Source organism: Gossypium arboreum, chromosome 10 (genome assembly GCF_025698485.1).
Source record: "Gossypium arboreum isolate Shixiya-1 chromosome 10, ASM2569848v2, whole genome shotgun sequence".
In the NCBI taxonomy this organism is placed as follows: Eukaryota; Viridiplantae; Streptophyta; class Magnoliopsida; order Malvales; family Malvaceae; genus Gossypium; species Gossypium arboreum.
Window position 1 is genome coordinate 98,334,067 of NC_069079.1, and position 10,479 is coordinate 98,344,545.

The 10,479-nt window shown below is 34.6% G+C and overlaps 2 protein-coding genes across 8 annotated transcripts; one reads left to right on the top strand and one right to left on the bottom strand.

Annotated features, from left to right (window-relative positions):
* The first annotated feature begins 417 nt into the window (after window positions 1–417).
* LOC108473494 (nuclear transport factor 2-like) lies at window positions 418–4,332 on the top strand. Of its 4 annotated transcripts, none has more exons than XM_017775080.2 (10): window positions 418–505; window positions 613–734; window positions 889–1,023; window positions 1,478–1,784; window positions 1,996–2,255; window positions 2,402–2,591; window positions 2,807–2,928; window positions 3,006–3,071; window positions 3,398–3,479; window positions 3,880–4,332. In XM_017775080.2, the coding sequence occupies exons 2-10, from the start codon at window positions 696–698 to the stop codon at window positions 3,978–3,980; spliced, it is 1,302 nt and encodes a 433-aa protein (XP_017630569.1). In that variant the 5' UTR covers window positions 418–505; window positions 613–695; the 3' UTR covers window positions 3,981–4,332. The 4 variants fall into 4 exon arrangements, with proteins under 4 accessions (XP_017630569.1, XP_017630571.1, XP_052875980.1 ...); XM_017775082.2 differs by having other exon boundaries at window positions 2,002–2,255; XM_017775081.2 differs by having other exon boundaries at window positions 453–505; window positions 589–734.
* Window positions 4,333–4,661: 329 nt separating this feature from the next.
* On the bottom strand, window positions 4,662–8,367 carry LOC108473493 (uncharacterized). 4 transcript variants are annotated; one of them, XM_053020018.1, is made up of 7 exons: window positions 8,226–8,367; window positions 6,715–7,583; window positions 6,203–6,378; window positions 5,908–5,989; window positions 5,561–5,776; window positions 5,220–5,392; window positions 4,662–4,936 (listed from the first exon to the last, which is right to left on the bottom strand). In XM_053020018.1, the coding sequence occupies exons 2-7, from the start codon at window positions 7,513–7,515 to the stop codon at window positions 4,813–4,815; spliced, it is 1,572 nt and encodes a 523-aa protein (XP_052875978.1). In that variant the 5' UTR covers window positions 7,516–7,583; window positions 8,226–8,367; the 3' UTR covers window positions 4,662–4,812. The 4 variants fall into 4 exon arrangements, with proteins under 4 accessions (XP_052875978.1, XP_052875977.1, XP_052875979.1 ...); XM_053020017.1 differs by having other exon boundaries at window positions 6,715–7,739; window positions 8,226–8,366; XM_053020019.1 differs by having other exon boundaries at window positions 4,662–4,789; window positions 4,871–4,936; window positions 6,715–8,363.
* Between the last annotated feature and the right edge of the window lie 2,112 nt (window positions 8,368–10,479).

Genomic DNA, 10,479 nt, shown 5'->3' on the forward strand with positions numbered 1-10,479 from the left:
TGCTTTTCAAAAGCACTTCTGGCTCTAAAAGTATTTCTAGAAGAAAACCTTTGCGAAACAATTCGCTTTAATGAAATTTTAGCTTAGCATTTCTGAGGAGAAGAAGCTAAAATTTTTAACTTTTCCTCTCCCAAAAGCACTTTTAGTATTTAATTACTTTTTCACCCCTTTAATAACATAATACTCCCCCTTGTTTTTTCTTGCTACTTAATTACGAATATGTTAAAGTCATTAATTAAAATAAAAATATTTTTTAAAATACTAATTATAAATATTTAATAGTTATATTTAAATATTTAAAATATAATTATATATTTTAATTAAATTTTATAAATAATTAGTATTTATTGTTTAAAAATATTTAAAATTTATATTTTATATATTAAAATATTAACAAGAAGTTATAATAATTTTTTTATATTTTTACTAAAATATAATAATATTAAATGCTTAAGCCGCAAAAAAAACAGAAATCAGTGGAGATAATCTTCCCCACATCTATCAGGTAACCCTTTCTGTTCTTTCTCTAAATACCCATATCGGATTTCTTCATTTTTTTTTATGTTATTTGAGTGTACTGAAATGTAGGAGCTTTCTTTTTGGATGGTGTAGATCTTGAGGGAGTGGAGGCAGTGGTAGGATCTATTTCACAAAAAGGGCTTTTGATTCTTTGGGGTTTTATAAGGTTTCACAAAATGGCAACTCCTTGTCCCCTTCCAGTCACTGCTGCACAGGTTCTTAAGAAAGCTCTCTTTTTATTGCTTTTTCTCTCTGGTTCTTCCTTATAAAAGTTGTGACTTTTTTATTTGTTTGTTTGAAGCGTATTGTGGAAATGCAGAACAAATAAGATATGAGTTTTTTTGCCGTTCATTCTTCTTCTTCCTTCAGGTTGGAACATATTTTGTGGAGCGATATTATCAGGTTATTATACAGCAGCCACATTCAGTGCACCAGTTTTACAGTGATGCCAGTACCATGGTTCGTGTTGATGGCAGTCACAGAGAAACTGCTGCTGCAATGCTGGTAGTTCTGCTTTCTCATTTTTACTCAATTATTTCTCTAGTTTATCAAGTTCTCATTTTTGTAATCTCCAACAAATGCTGTTTTATTTGTTGCGTTTTCTGGGGAAGGATCAAATAATTTATTATATTATTAGTTCAATTCACTTAGTTACATTGAATGTATTTAGTATCTACTCCCATAATGTCATAATTATACACAAACAGTAATATGGGGTAATGGTTTCTTTCTTGTTTTATGTTGTCATCAACAATGGAGGTATCTTGTTAAATACTCACTTAGTTACTTAAATTTAGTTGTCCTACGTTCTTATGCTTTCTTAGTTTCCATTTATGCTTTCTTAGTTTCCATTTATGCTTTCTTTCTTGTTTAATGCTATTTTTATTTTATTTATGCATTCAATGAATGGAACTATTGGCTTATTCTTTCTCTTTTTTTCCTATCTTTCATTTGGAAGCAAATTCATGCCCTTGTTATGTCGCTCAACTTTACCCGGATTGAGATCAAGACAGCTTGTTCTCTTGAATCTTGGAATGCAGGTGTTCTAGTGATGGTTTCTGGTTCTGTGCTAGTAAAAGATTTCTGTTCCAGGAGGGAATTTGTGCAAACCTTTTTTCTTGCACCGCAAGAGAAAGGCTTTTTTGTTCTAAATGACATCTTTCACTTTGCTGAGGAGCAACAAATTCAGCACCATCCTGCAGTCCTATTATCACAGCACAATCTTGATCATAAACTCAATGCTTCAGCAACAATTCCTGAACCAGGTATTTCTCATCCAATCTAACATTTGAATTTTACGATTCTCCGTATCACTTGACCTGTTATAAGGCTTTGTTCTGAAACTTATTGAATTAAAAATACAATTTTTAGGACAAGTATGATCATATAGTTTGCTTTTCTTTAAAAGTACTTTTCTTTTATTCTTCTCAAAAGGATATTTATTTGCTTGGACTTATAACATTGTTCTCTTTGTAGTGCCAGGCTATTTACTAGGTGGAGATATCCAACGACGGAAGTTTGTGGCTCCTGTTGATGTTAAAGAAAATGGTCCAGTTGACAATTATACTCTTTTGGAACAACTTCAGCAAGCTCCGGAATCTGAAAGTCTTGTGGACAAGAGTTCTGTGCGAGAGTGCAATGGTTCACTTCTGCATACTGTGAATACTGTCCAAGAGCATGTGCCTCCAGTCGAGGAACCCTTTGGGGAACCCCAAAAGCACACCTATGCTTCTGTTGTATGTTCTACATGTGGCTGATATTTTATGTCATGCATGAATATATAATGCTCATGAACTTTCTAAACTTGTTTGTTGAATTAGAAATTGGCTTCTCTTCTCGATAGGATTTAATTTCTCTCGTTTTCTATGCATGATTGTTGGAGTTACGGGTTGCTAAAGGAAAATCGGCACCATCAGTTGCTCCTCAAGTTTCTGTTAGCAAGAACCTGCCCCCTGCTTCTGACTGGGACCATGCTCCCCAGCACACTGCTCAGCAGCCTGTTCTCTCCTCAAATGTTGTCGAGATGTCTGGGGTTGATATGGTTGATGAAATTTCACCCATAGAGTATGAAGGTAAAGCTTCAACTATTCCTTTTATGCTTAGCTATTTTGAAAAATGGGATCGTGAGACGTGAGACATAAGAATGTCAATTCTGTTGAAATTCTACAAGTGTTTGTTGTTGCAATATCTCAAAACATTAATTTATCTTGAAACTTTAGAAAGGCACATGTTGTCTTTAGTTTCAAAGCTAAGCATGCATAATTAATTTGGTGCTCATGTATTTTAGGTGAAATAAAATCTGTTTATGTAAGGAACTTGCTCTCTACTGTTTCTGAGTCTGAAATTGAGGAGGAATTCAAGAAATTTGGTGAGATTAGTCCTGATGAAGTGGTGATTCGTAGTCGCAAGGTTCACTTTGTAGATTCTTTTGTAGTCCTATTATGATATATTGCTTTTTGATGCTAAAATATTTCATTTGAGTGCAGGATGTTGGTGTTTGTTATGCATTTGTGGAATTCGAAGATATGTCAAGTGTCTGTAATGCGGTCATGGTCTGAATTTACTTCATTCATCTACCAATAAACATTTCTCTTGTTTTTCTAGTTATCTTATGCATTTCTGGGAAAAAGACCCAAAAGCCAGCTTCAATTTAAGATTCGAAATCCAAATCGATTTGAGCATTCTATGCACCTTGAGTGGAAATTCAACAATTATTTTATCTGTGATTATGTCTTCCATTCTTTCGTCCTATCCACCTAGCACATTTTATTAATATTTTGACCTTCCTATTTGATCTAGTTTTTAATTTATTTCCTATAGGACTGTCATCTCGATAGGTATTGTATACTAATTTAGTGAAATCATATTCCACATATAGGCTGGAACCGCACAGGTTGCTGGACGACAAGTGTACATTGAAGAGCGGAGACCAAATAGTTATATCCCTTCTCGAGGAGGAAGTACAGATTTCTTAACCTTTCTTTTCTATTGGAATACTTTCAATCTGTAGCAAAACATTGTCAACGTGAGCATCATTACAACTGTCTAACTGGTAGGAATGATCTCACCCGATGAGGCATATGGTTATAAGCCTGCATATGCTTATCATTATCCATGATAAAATGGCCCTTCATGTGCTTATGCTGATTTATCAATGGCATCTTTACATTGTACCTGGTTTAAAGCAGGACGTGTCTCCCCATATTCAAATGATGGCACGTTTGTCATCCTTGCTTTGTGGGCATTAAGGGCTCATATTTCTTTAATAACTAGTATATCCTGAAGCTATATTTGTAAATTAGATACGTTTGTTTCCATTTGTGTTCCATTCTTATCCAATGGTTAAAATGTTCTGGGCAGGGATGGGTAGAGGCCGAGGCAGCTATCCAACAGAAGCTCCAAGGGGGAGTTTTGGCACTCGAAGTTATGGCAGGGGATGTGCCTACAATGGAAGTGAATGAGACCACAGTAGATCGAGAGGAAACGGTTTTTACCGCCAAACATCTCAACAAGATCGAGGCTTATCTGGCCAGCAAGTATATAAAATTGGACAAAGTTCATAGAGCCGGCATTTTTTTTATCTTCTATGAAGGGATCAAATTATTGGTTTCAACCACCACAATTCAGCATATTTATTTATGGTTAGATTCAACAACAATATATCAGGGTTTTTTTTTTTTTCATTAGCTAGTTTTACTATGCATAGGATTTACATTTTTTGGAAAGGGCTTCCATTATTATATACTTAATTTGTTCTTTCAATATTTAATGGGCAATATGTTTGCAGTTTTGGGTTCCTTGCGTTTTCTTTTAGGCTTGCCTCAAAACTTTGGTTTAATTTCAATCTGCAGCAAACAAGCTCCATTTGTTCATCTATCATGTTCATGCTTTACCAAAAGTTTGATCCTTTTTATTTTCGTCTCTTTTTTGATCCTTCTTATTTTCGTCTCTTTTGGCTAAAATAATTGGCATCTTTTAAATGTGATCATTTGAACCAATGGGCTAAGTTGTCCATTAAAGCTAACTGTTTATATGGAGTAGTTCCTTGTTGAAACTTGAATCTGTATTTCTTCTATCAACAATGTAGAAGAGGAAAATAAGAAGTACCCTAAGGTTGCTATTACTATAATAATGAAAGTATGTTAGAAAAAAACATAAAGATATATGCTTTATTCTCTGTTGTCTGATAGATGGCTCAAACATTGGAAACTGAACTAGTGTTGTCTGATAGATGACTCAAACATTGGAAACTGAACTAGTGATCTGGTACCTAAAGGTTTCAGAATGAATGACTTATGAGTTTATTGCAGACAAAGCTCTGTTTTGAAGAGAAACCTGAGTTTGATCTTGCCTTGTGTTATTGTCTTCATCTTCTTGTGTTTCCCAAAGGAAGCTAGCATATGCTGCAAGAATATTGCTGTAAGGGGGAAAACAGTAGGATAAGAATTTGCCAGGTTGGGCATTACAAAATGAACGATAAATTAACAATGAAATGTTTTATTACCCGAAAAGGAGATTAAAACTGTCGCGTGTTTCAATTATGTTTTAGAAATACAGTAAAGGATAGGTGGATGGAATCATTTCTCTTCAAAGTACTTTTTTTATTGATAATGAAAATCCGTTTAGAATCTCCAGGGCATTGCAGAATACTGGAAATAAAGTTGAGTTAGTAAAAGGTAGATTTTCAAGTAACTAAGTACCTATTTTCAGGATTAGCTTCAACTGCTTGCTCAAAGTAATGTGAAGCTTTATCATGGTCACGGTGAGAATCCCAGATCAATTTAGCATACTGTGACATGGTTTCACCATTCCTAGGGTCACCTTGTATGGCTTGCAAATAGTATTCCTTGGCTCCTTCAACATCTCCTTTAGACTGTCAATCAAAATGGACAATTAACAAACAAAAGGGTGAAAATGGTAGTCAAAATAAGAATCATCCACTTGTGGTGATAATACTAATCTCTGTTGCATTATGTTCTGTGCACTCAAGCAAATGACGCTAATGATACAAAAATTGAGAGTGGGATATAGAAATTTACACCTGATGTAAGAAACGAGCATAATTGCTTAAAACCGAAGGGTTGCCAGGATTTTCCTGAACCATCCTCGTATGATAATCCTCAATATCAATGTCCTGGATATCGGTATGAACCTCCAAACCTGCTGGATTTGGTAGTTGCATGGATAGCCTAGCTAGCTTAGTTTCTTCTTCGGGCAGTGAGTTCTTGGCTACCTTCATAATTTCCTCCTCTTTAACCTGAGAAAAAGTAATATCCATTACAGCATTACCAACAGTATGTCACATTTTAGTCTCTGAAAGAAAATATGTCACATTTTAGTTTCTGAAAGAAAATAAAAATGGCTAATCTATAATTCAAGAAACACTACCCCCTGGTATTCTTGTTCTCCATATTCTTCTGCATCATCCCCGATTTCCCAGAGGAAACTAGCATATGCTCCAAGGACATTGCTGGAAAACGAAAAAGAAATGAACAAATTAAACTTTAGCTTCTGGATCTGATCTGTTCAACAAATTCCAGTGGCTAAGTTTTTGTTACCCTAGCCTTTTTCAACAGCAAAATCAAGTTAGTCAACAGATATAGAAGAAAGATAGTAACTAGTTTGAGTTAGGCCTTAAGTAACTTATTTTGAAGTGCCTGACCAAGCACAGATAAGTACTGACCTATCTTGAGGAGAAGCTTGAACGGCACGCTCAAAGTAACTAAGGGCTCTATCTTTGTCATGGTGAAGATCCCATAATATTTTGGCATACTGTAAGAGAATCTCACTGTCTTCAGGATCTGCTAATGTTGCACGATGGTAATAGTCCTCTGCTCCTTGAAGATCTCCCTTAGACTGCTGGAAAAGATTCAATCATGTTCCATAAAACTGTGTTGTATAAGCTATCTATGCTTTCTGAAGCAGGCTTCGTGGTTATATGATCATCTACTATAAAATCTACTTTTGAGATTGATCTAAAATACACCTAAAAATGCTAAAACTTGACAATTTTTTGGTATCTTGATGATTAAAACTTGTTTAGCCACTTATTATTTGAGAAATATCAGCCACATGATTCATATATGACCTATATTGAATTCACATCACATACATCAAACGCGTTAGTTTAATCTACAGAAAAAATCTTGAATGGCCTAATTAGAACAGGAAAAAAGAGAGTTGAAATAGTCTCACCTGTAAAAATTTAGCATAATTCCTTAGGAACAGAGGATGACAAGGGTACTCATCAACCAGCCTCTTATGAAACTCTTCTTGATCATCAACCTCATCAAGATCCATGTAACTTAAATCAACACCATCAGCCATGGCACCAAAGCCAGCACAATCAATTCCAAGACCAGTAGCAAGATACATGGGAGGACTAGGTGGCTCAAGTTCAACTTCTTCTTCATCATTATAAGAAACTCGAATTCGGTTCAATCTTTTTTTTTCCTCATCTCCTTCTTCTTCCTGAATTAACTCCATACACTTCTTCCGGAAGCTGAAATCTGGATTCCCTACAGCATCAATGTTCTCACCAATTGTAACTGTTCTCTCCAATGACTCCTCCCCTAGTTTTCCATCTTCAACCCCTTCATTGAATATCGAAAAAGATGGTGCACTATGCAACATTGTTATATGATGCCTATGAAACGATCTCTTTGGTGTTCTGGGATCTAGAAACTGAGCTATATCACAAGATCTATAATCTAATCTTTCTATGCTACCTTCAGACTTAGCTCTTCGAAAGCCTTTAAGGCGAAAACCACCCGATTCTGGATTGAATTCAAACAACCCTGAAGCTGAATGAGACTCAGGAGATGAATTATGTGAAAAAGATGTCATGTTGAGGCTTTCTTGACAATGGAAGTCGAGTTTTCCACCATGGTTGCCCTGAAGTAAGCTGTAAGTAGCATCAAGATCTTTATTTGGACTGTCAGTAAAAGGGAAGACAAGGGCTCCAAAAACTGGGGTTGATGAGCTTCTTTGAAGCATTTCTTCAGGAACCTTAAATACTAATCTGTATTTGCCTAAATGAGATTATAGAAGTCTGTGCCAGTGAGCTGGTGAACAGAAAAATAATATTAAAATAAACTCAAATTGATTTCCAACATTAATGACAAAGTAAAAGAAACTCTCCCATATGTTTGTGCCTACAATCTCAAGTATCCTTCAACTTTTCTTCATTTTTCATCACTTCTTGCTCAAAACTCTCTTACCTTTTATCATTTCAAAAAAATACCCCAAGGGGGGAAAACAAAAAAACAGAACATATTTTTATCAGTTAAACTACAATTGGTAGAGATTGAAGAAGAAAATTAACTTGGATTGATAAGAAAGTCAAGTATAAACAAAGATGAACGTGATTCCTTTTCTGAGTAAAGGACTTAAAAGCATTCTCACATGAAGTTCACCTAATAATTTATTGTTTTTGACTAGCTTTGTTTTTAATGATTCCGAAACTGGAAAAAAGCAACTAAACCAACTGCCAATCTTATCTGATCAATTATTAGTGAACTTGTAGTCTAGAGAATGGATGCTAAACCAGGTCAAGAAATTAAAAAAAAAAAAACCCATTGAATAACTATGTATATAAAAAATTCAACATTCCTAAATTACTATATTTCTTACACTAAAAAGACAAATGCTAGAAAGGGGAAAAGAAAAGAAAGATAAGATGAGAGTAATGGGAAAGAGATGATAACCCCAAAGGCAATACGGTTGAAATTGGCGTTATTTTTAGTAAGGTAAGGTGAGCCACCCGAATTTCGGCTCTGATTTTAGAGGTTGGATTTGCCACAGAAAACTGTGACACTAATTTCTTGGGACTATAAATCTATAACTATCTATTTTATATAAAAATACATATGGAAAGCTTGCTGGAGCCAGCCAGGCGGTCAATTAGATGACAGGTGGGGGTATATTCAAATTCTTGGAGAATTATTATTATTGTTATTTATTTTAATAAGGTGAGTGGTATTCGGAACCTAAAATTAATGCAAATCGTTTAGTTTATTATTGTTATTATTATGAAGAAAATCACTTAACTCAAGGGAGGATATTTTCTCTCGATGCTCGTTTAGCATTCATGTTCGTATGAGGTTTCAAGCATCTCTATTGGGGATTTTGAGCACAGATTATAACGGACCAAGACTCAAGGCATCTTGATTCAAAGCTTAGTCAAATCAGACACCAAGTTTACACTCGCTTGACGCATCTCATGTTTCGGAAGCCAATGATACTACTCGATTATTGGCCACTTGTCAATTTAGGGTCACTTCTAGCTTGTTGCATTGCTCATAAGGGCCATTCCAAGGACCAAGCTCGTTCGCCCCACTCAAGGCTTGTTTCAAGCATGATGGACACGCAACATCGTGCACTCAACGCAAGGCTTGCCCTAGTGCATCATTCCAGCTTCGAGGCACTAGGCCTAATTCTTATATTCTCGTTCCCATTATAGTAGTAGTTGGTCCACCTACTAGTTATCTCGATGTTTTGTTGCATTTCGATGCTCCACCTACAAAACATCATCTCATGGTCCCAAAGGTAGTGTAACGCCCTCCACCCGATCCGAATCCAAGTATTGGGTGTTACACCTAAGGATAGATGTACTTAGACTCTTTTTATACTTTCCTATGTAACTATTCTTACAACATCTAATAAAATTTCCTTTACTCTTATACTGAATAACCTCGTGTATATGATTGAAATTACTCTGTGTACAATGTGTGTTCGTCTTTACATTCTGTATAATACAACTATTGTTTTCACCTTAATGTTGTCAAGTATACAAACAGAGTACTACAACTTATACATAGACTTCAACTTCACCCAACGGCCTTCTATTTAACTTAGTCGATATCATATATTACAAAAGCTTTTCAGATAGCTTTCTTTTCATGCTTGTAACAGCCATTTTTAGTCAAATTGGGACAGTGGTTTCGGGACCACAAATTTGAAGTTGAAATATTTATTTATTTTATTATTTTAAGGTCTACAGTATAAATATATAATTGTGTGAAAATTTCGTTACGAAATTTTATCGTTTGATTAGCCAATTTGATAAAAAGGACTAAATCGCGTAAAGTGTAAAGTTTGCGTTCTATAAGCTAAAAGGGTTTAATAGCTATGAAATTAAATATTGGAGGTCTTTATGTTGTAATTAGCCCCTTATTAAGGTTAGTGGACATTATTGTACATGGATTATATAAAATTTTATTGTTATAATAAAGGTTAAATTAGTAAATTATAAATAACTTAAGTTAAAATAATAAAAACATAATATTATCATCTTCATTAAGCTCCCACCACCGAAAATAAGAAGATGAAACTCCATTATTTATGCTTTTAAGGTTTGGCCATGGTATATTAAGCATGTAAGTGATTTTGACTCGGTTTTTAATGATTTCTATGTTTTTGTAATCGTTGCAATTAGGTCTAGCTAGCCTAGGGACTAATTTACAAAATTGTTAAAGATTTTAGATGTTTCCATTGATGAATAAATGAGTATTTTGAAGTTTCTTGATAGATTATGAATGCTTGTTGATAGATATACAAGTTTTGTTAAGTGATTTTTAGTGGAAATGCAAGTTAGGGGCTAATTTGTGAAATGTGTAAATTTAGTGGTTAAAATGTGAAATAAATGAAAAATATGGGCTTCTAGGGACCTAATAGAAGTTTGGATAGGCTTGGGTTGTGATGAAATTGAATGAATTTTATTTTACGAGCCTAGGGACTAAATTGTAAAAGTGGTGAAACATTAGGGGCAAATGGTAAATGTGCTTAAATGTGTGTTTTGGATTAAATTGAATAGAGAGAATATTAAATAAGTTAATTTTGAATATATTTAGATCAAGAAAAGCGGAATTCAGATCTAGATCAGGGGAAAACTAAAGTTATCTACTAATCAACTTATTTTGTCGTTTTCACATCCGAGATAAGTTCGTCTGTGATAAATCT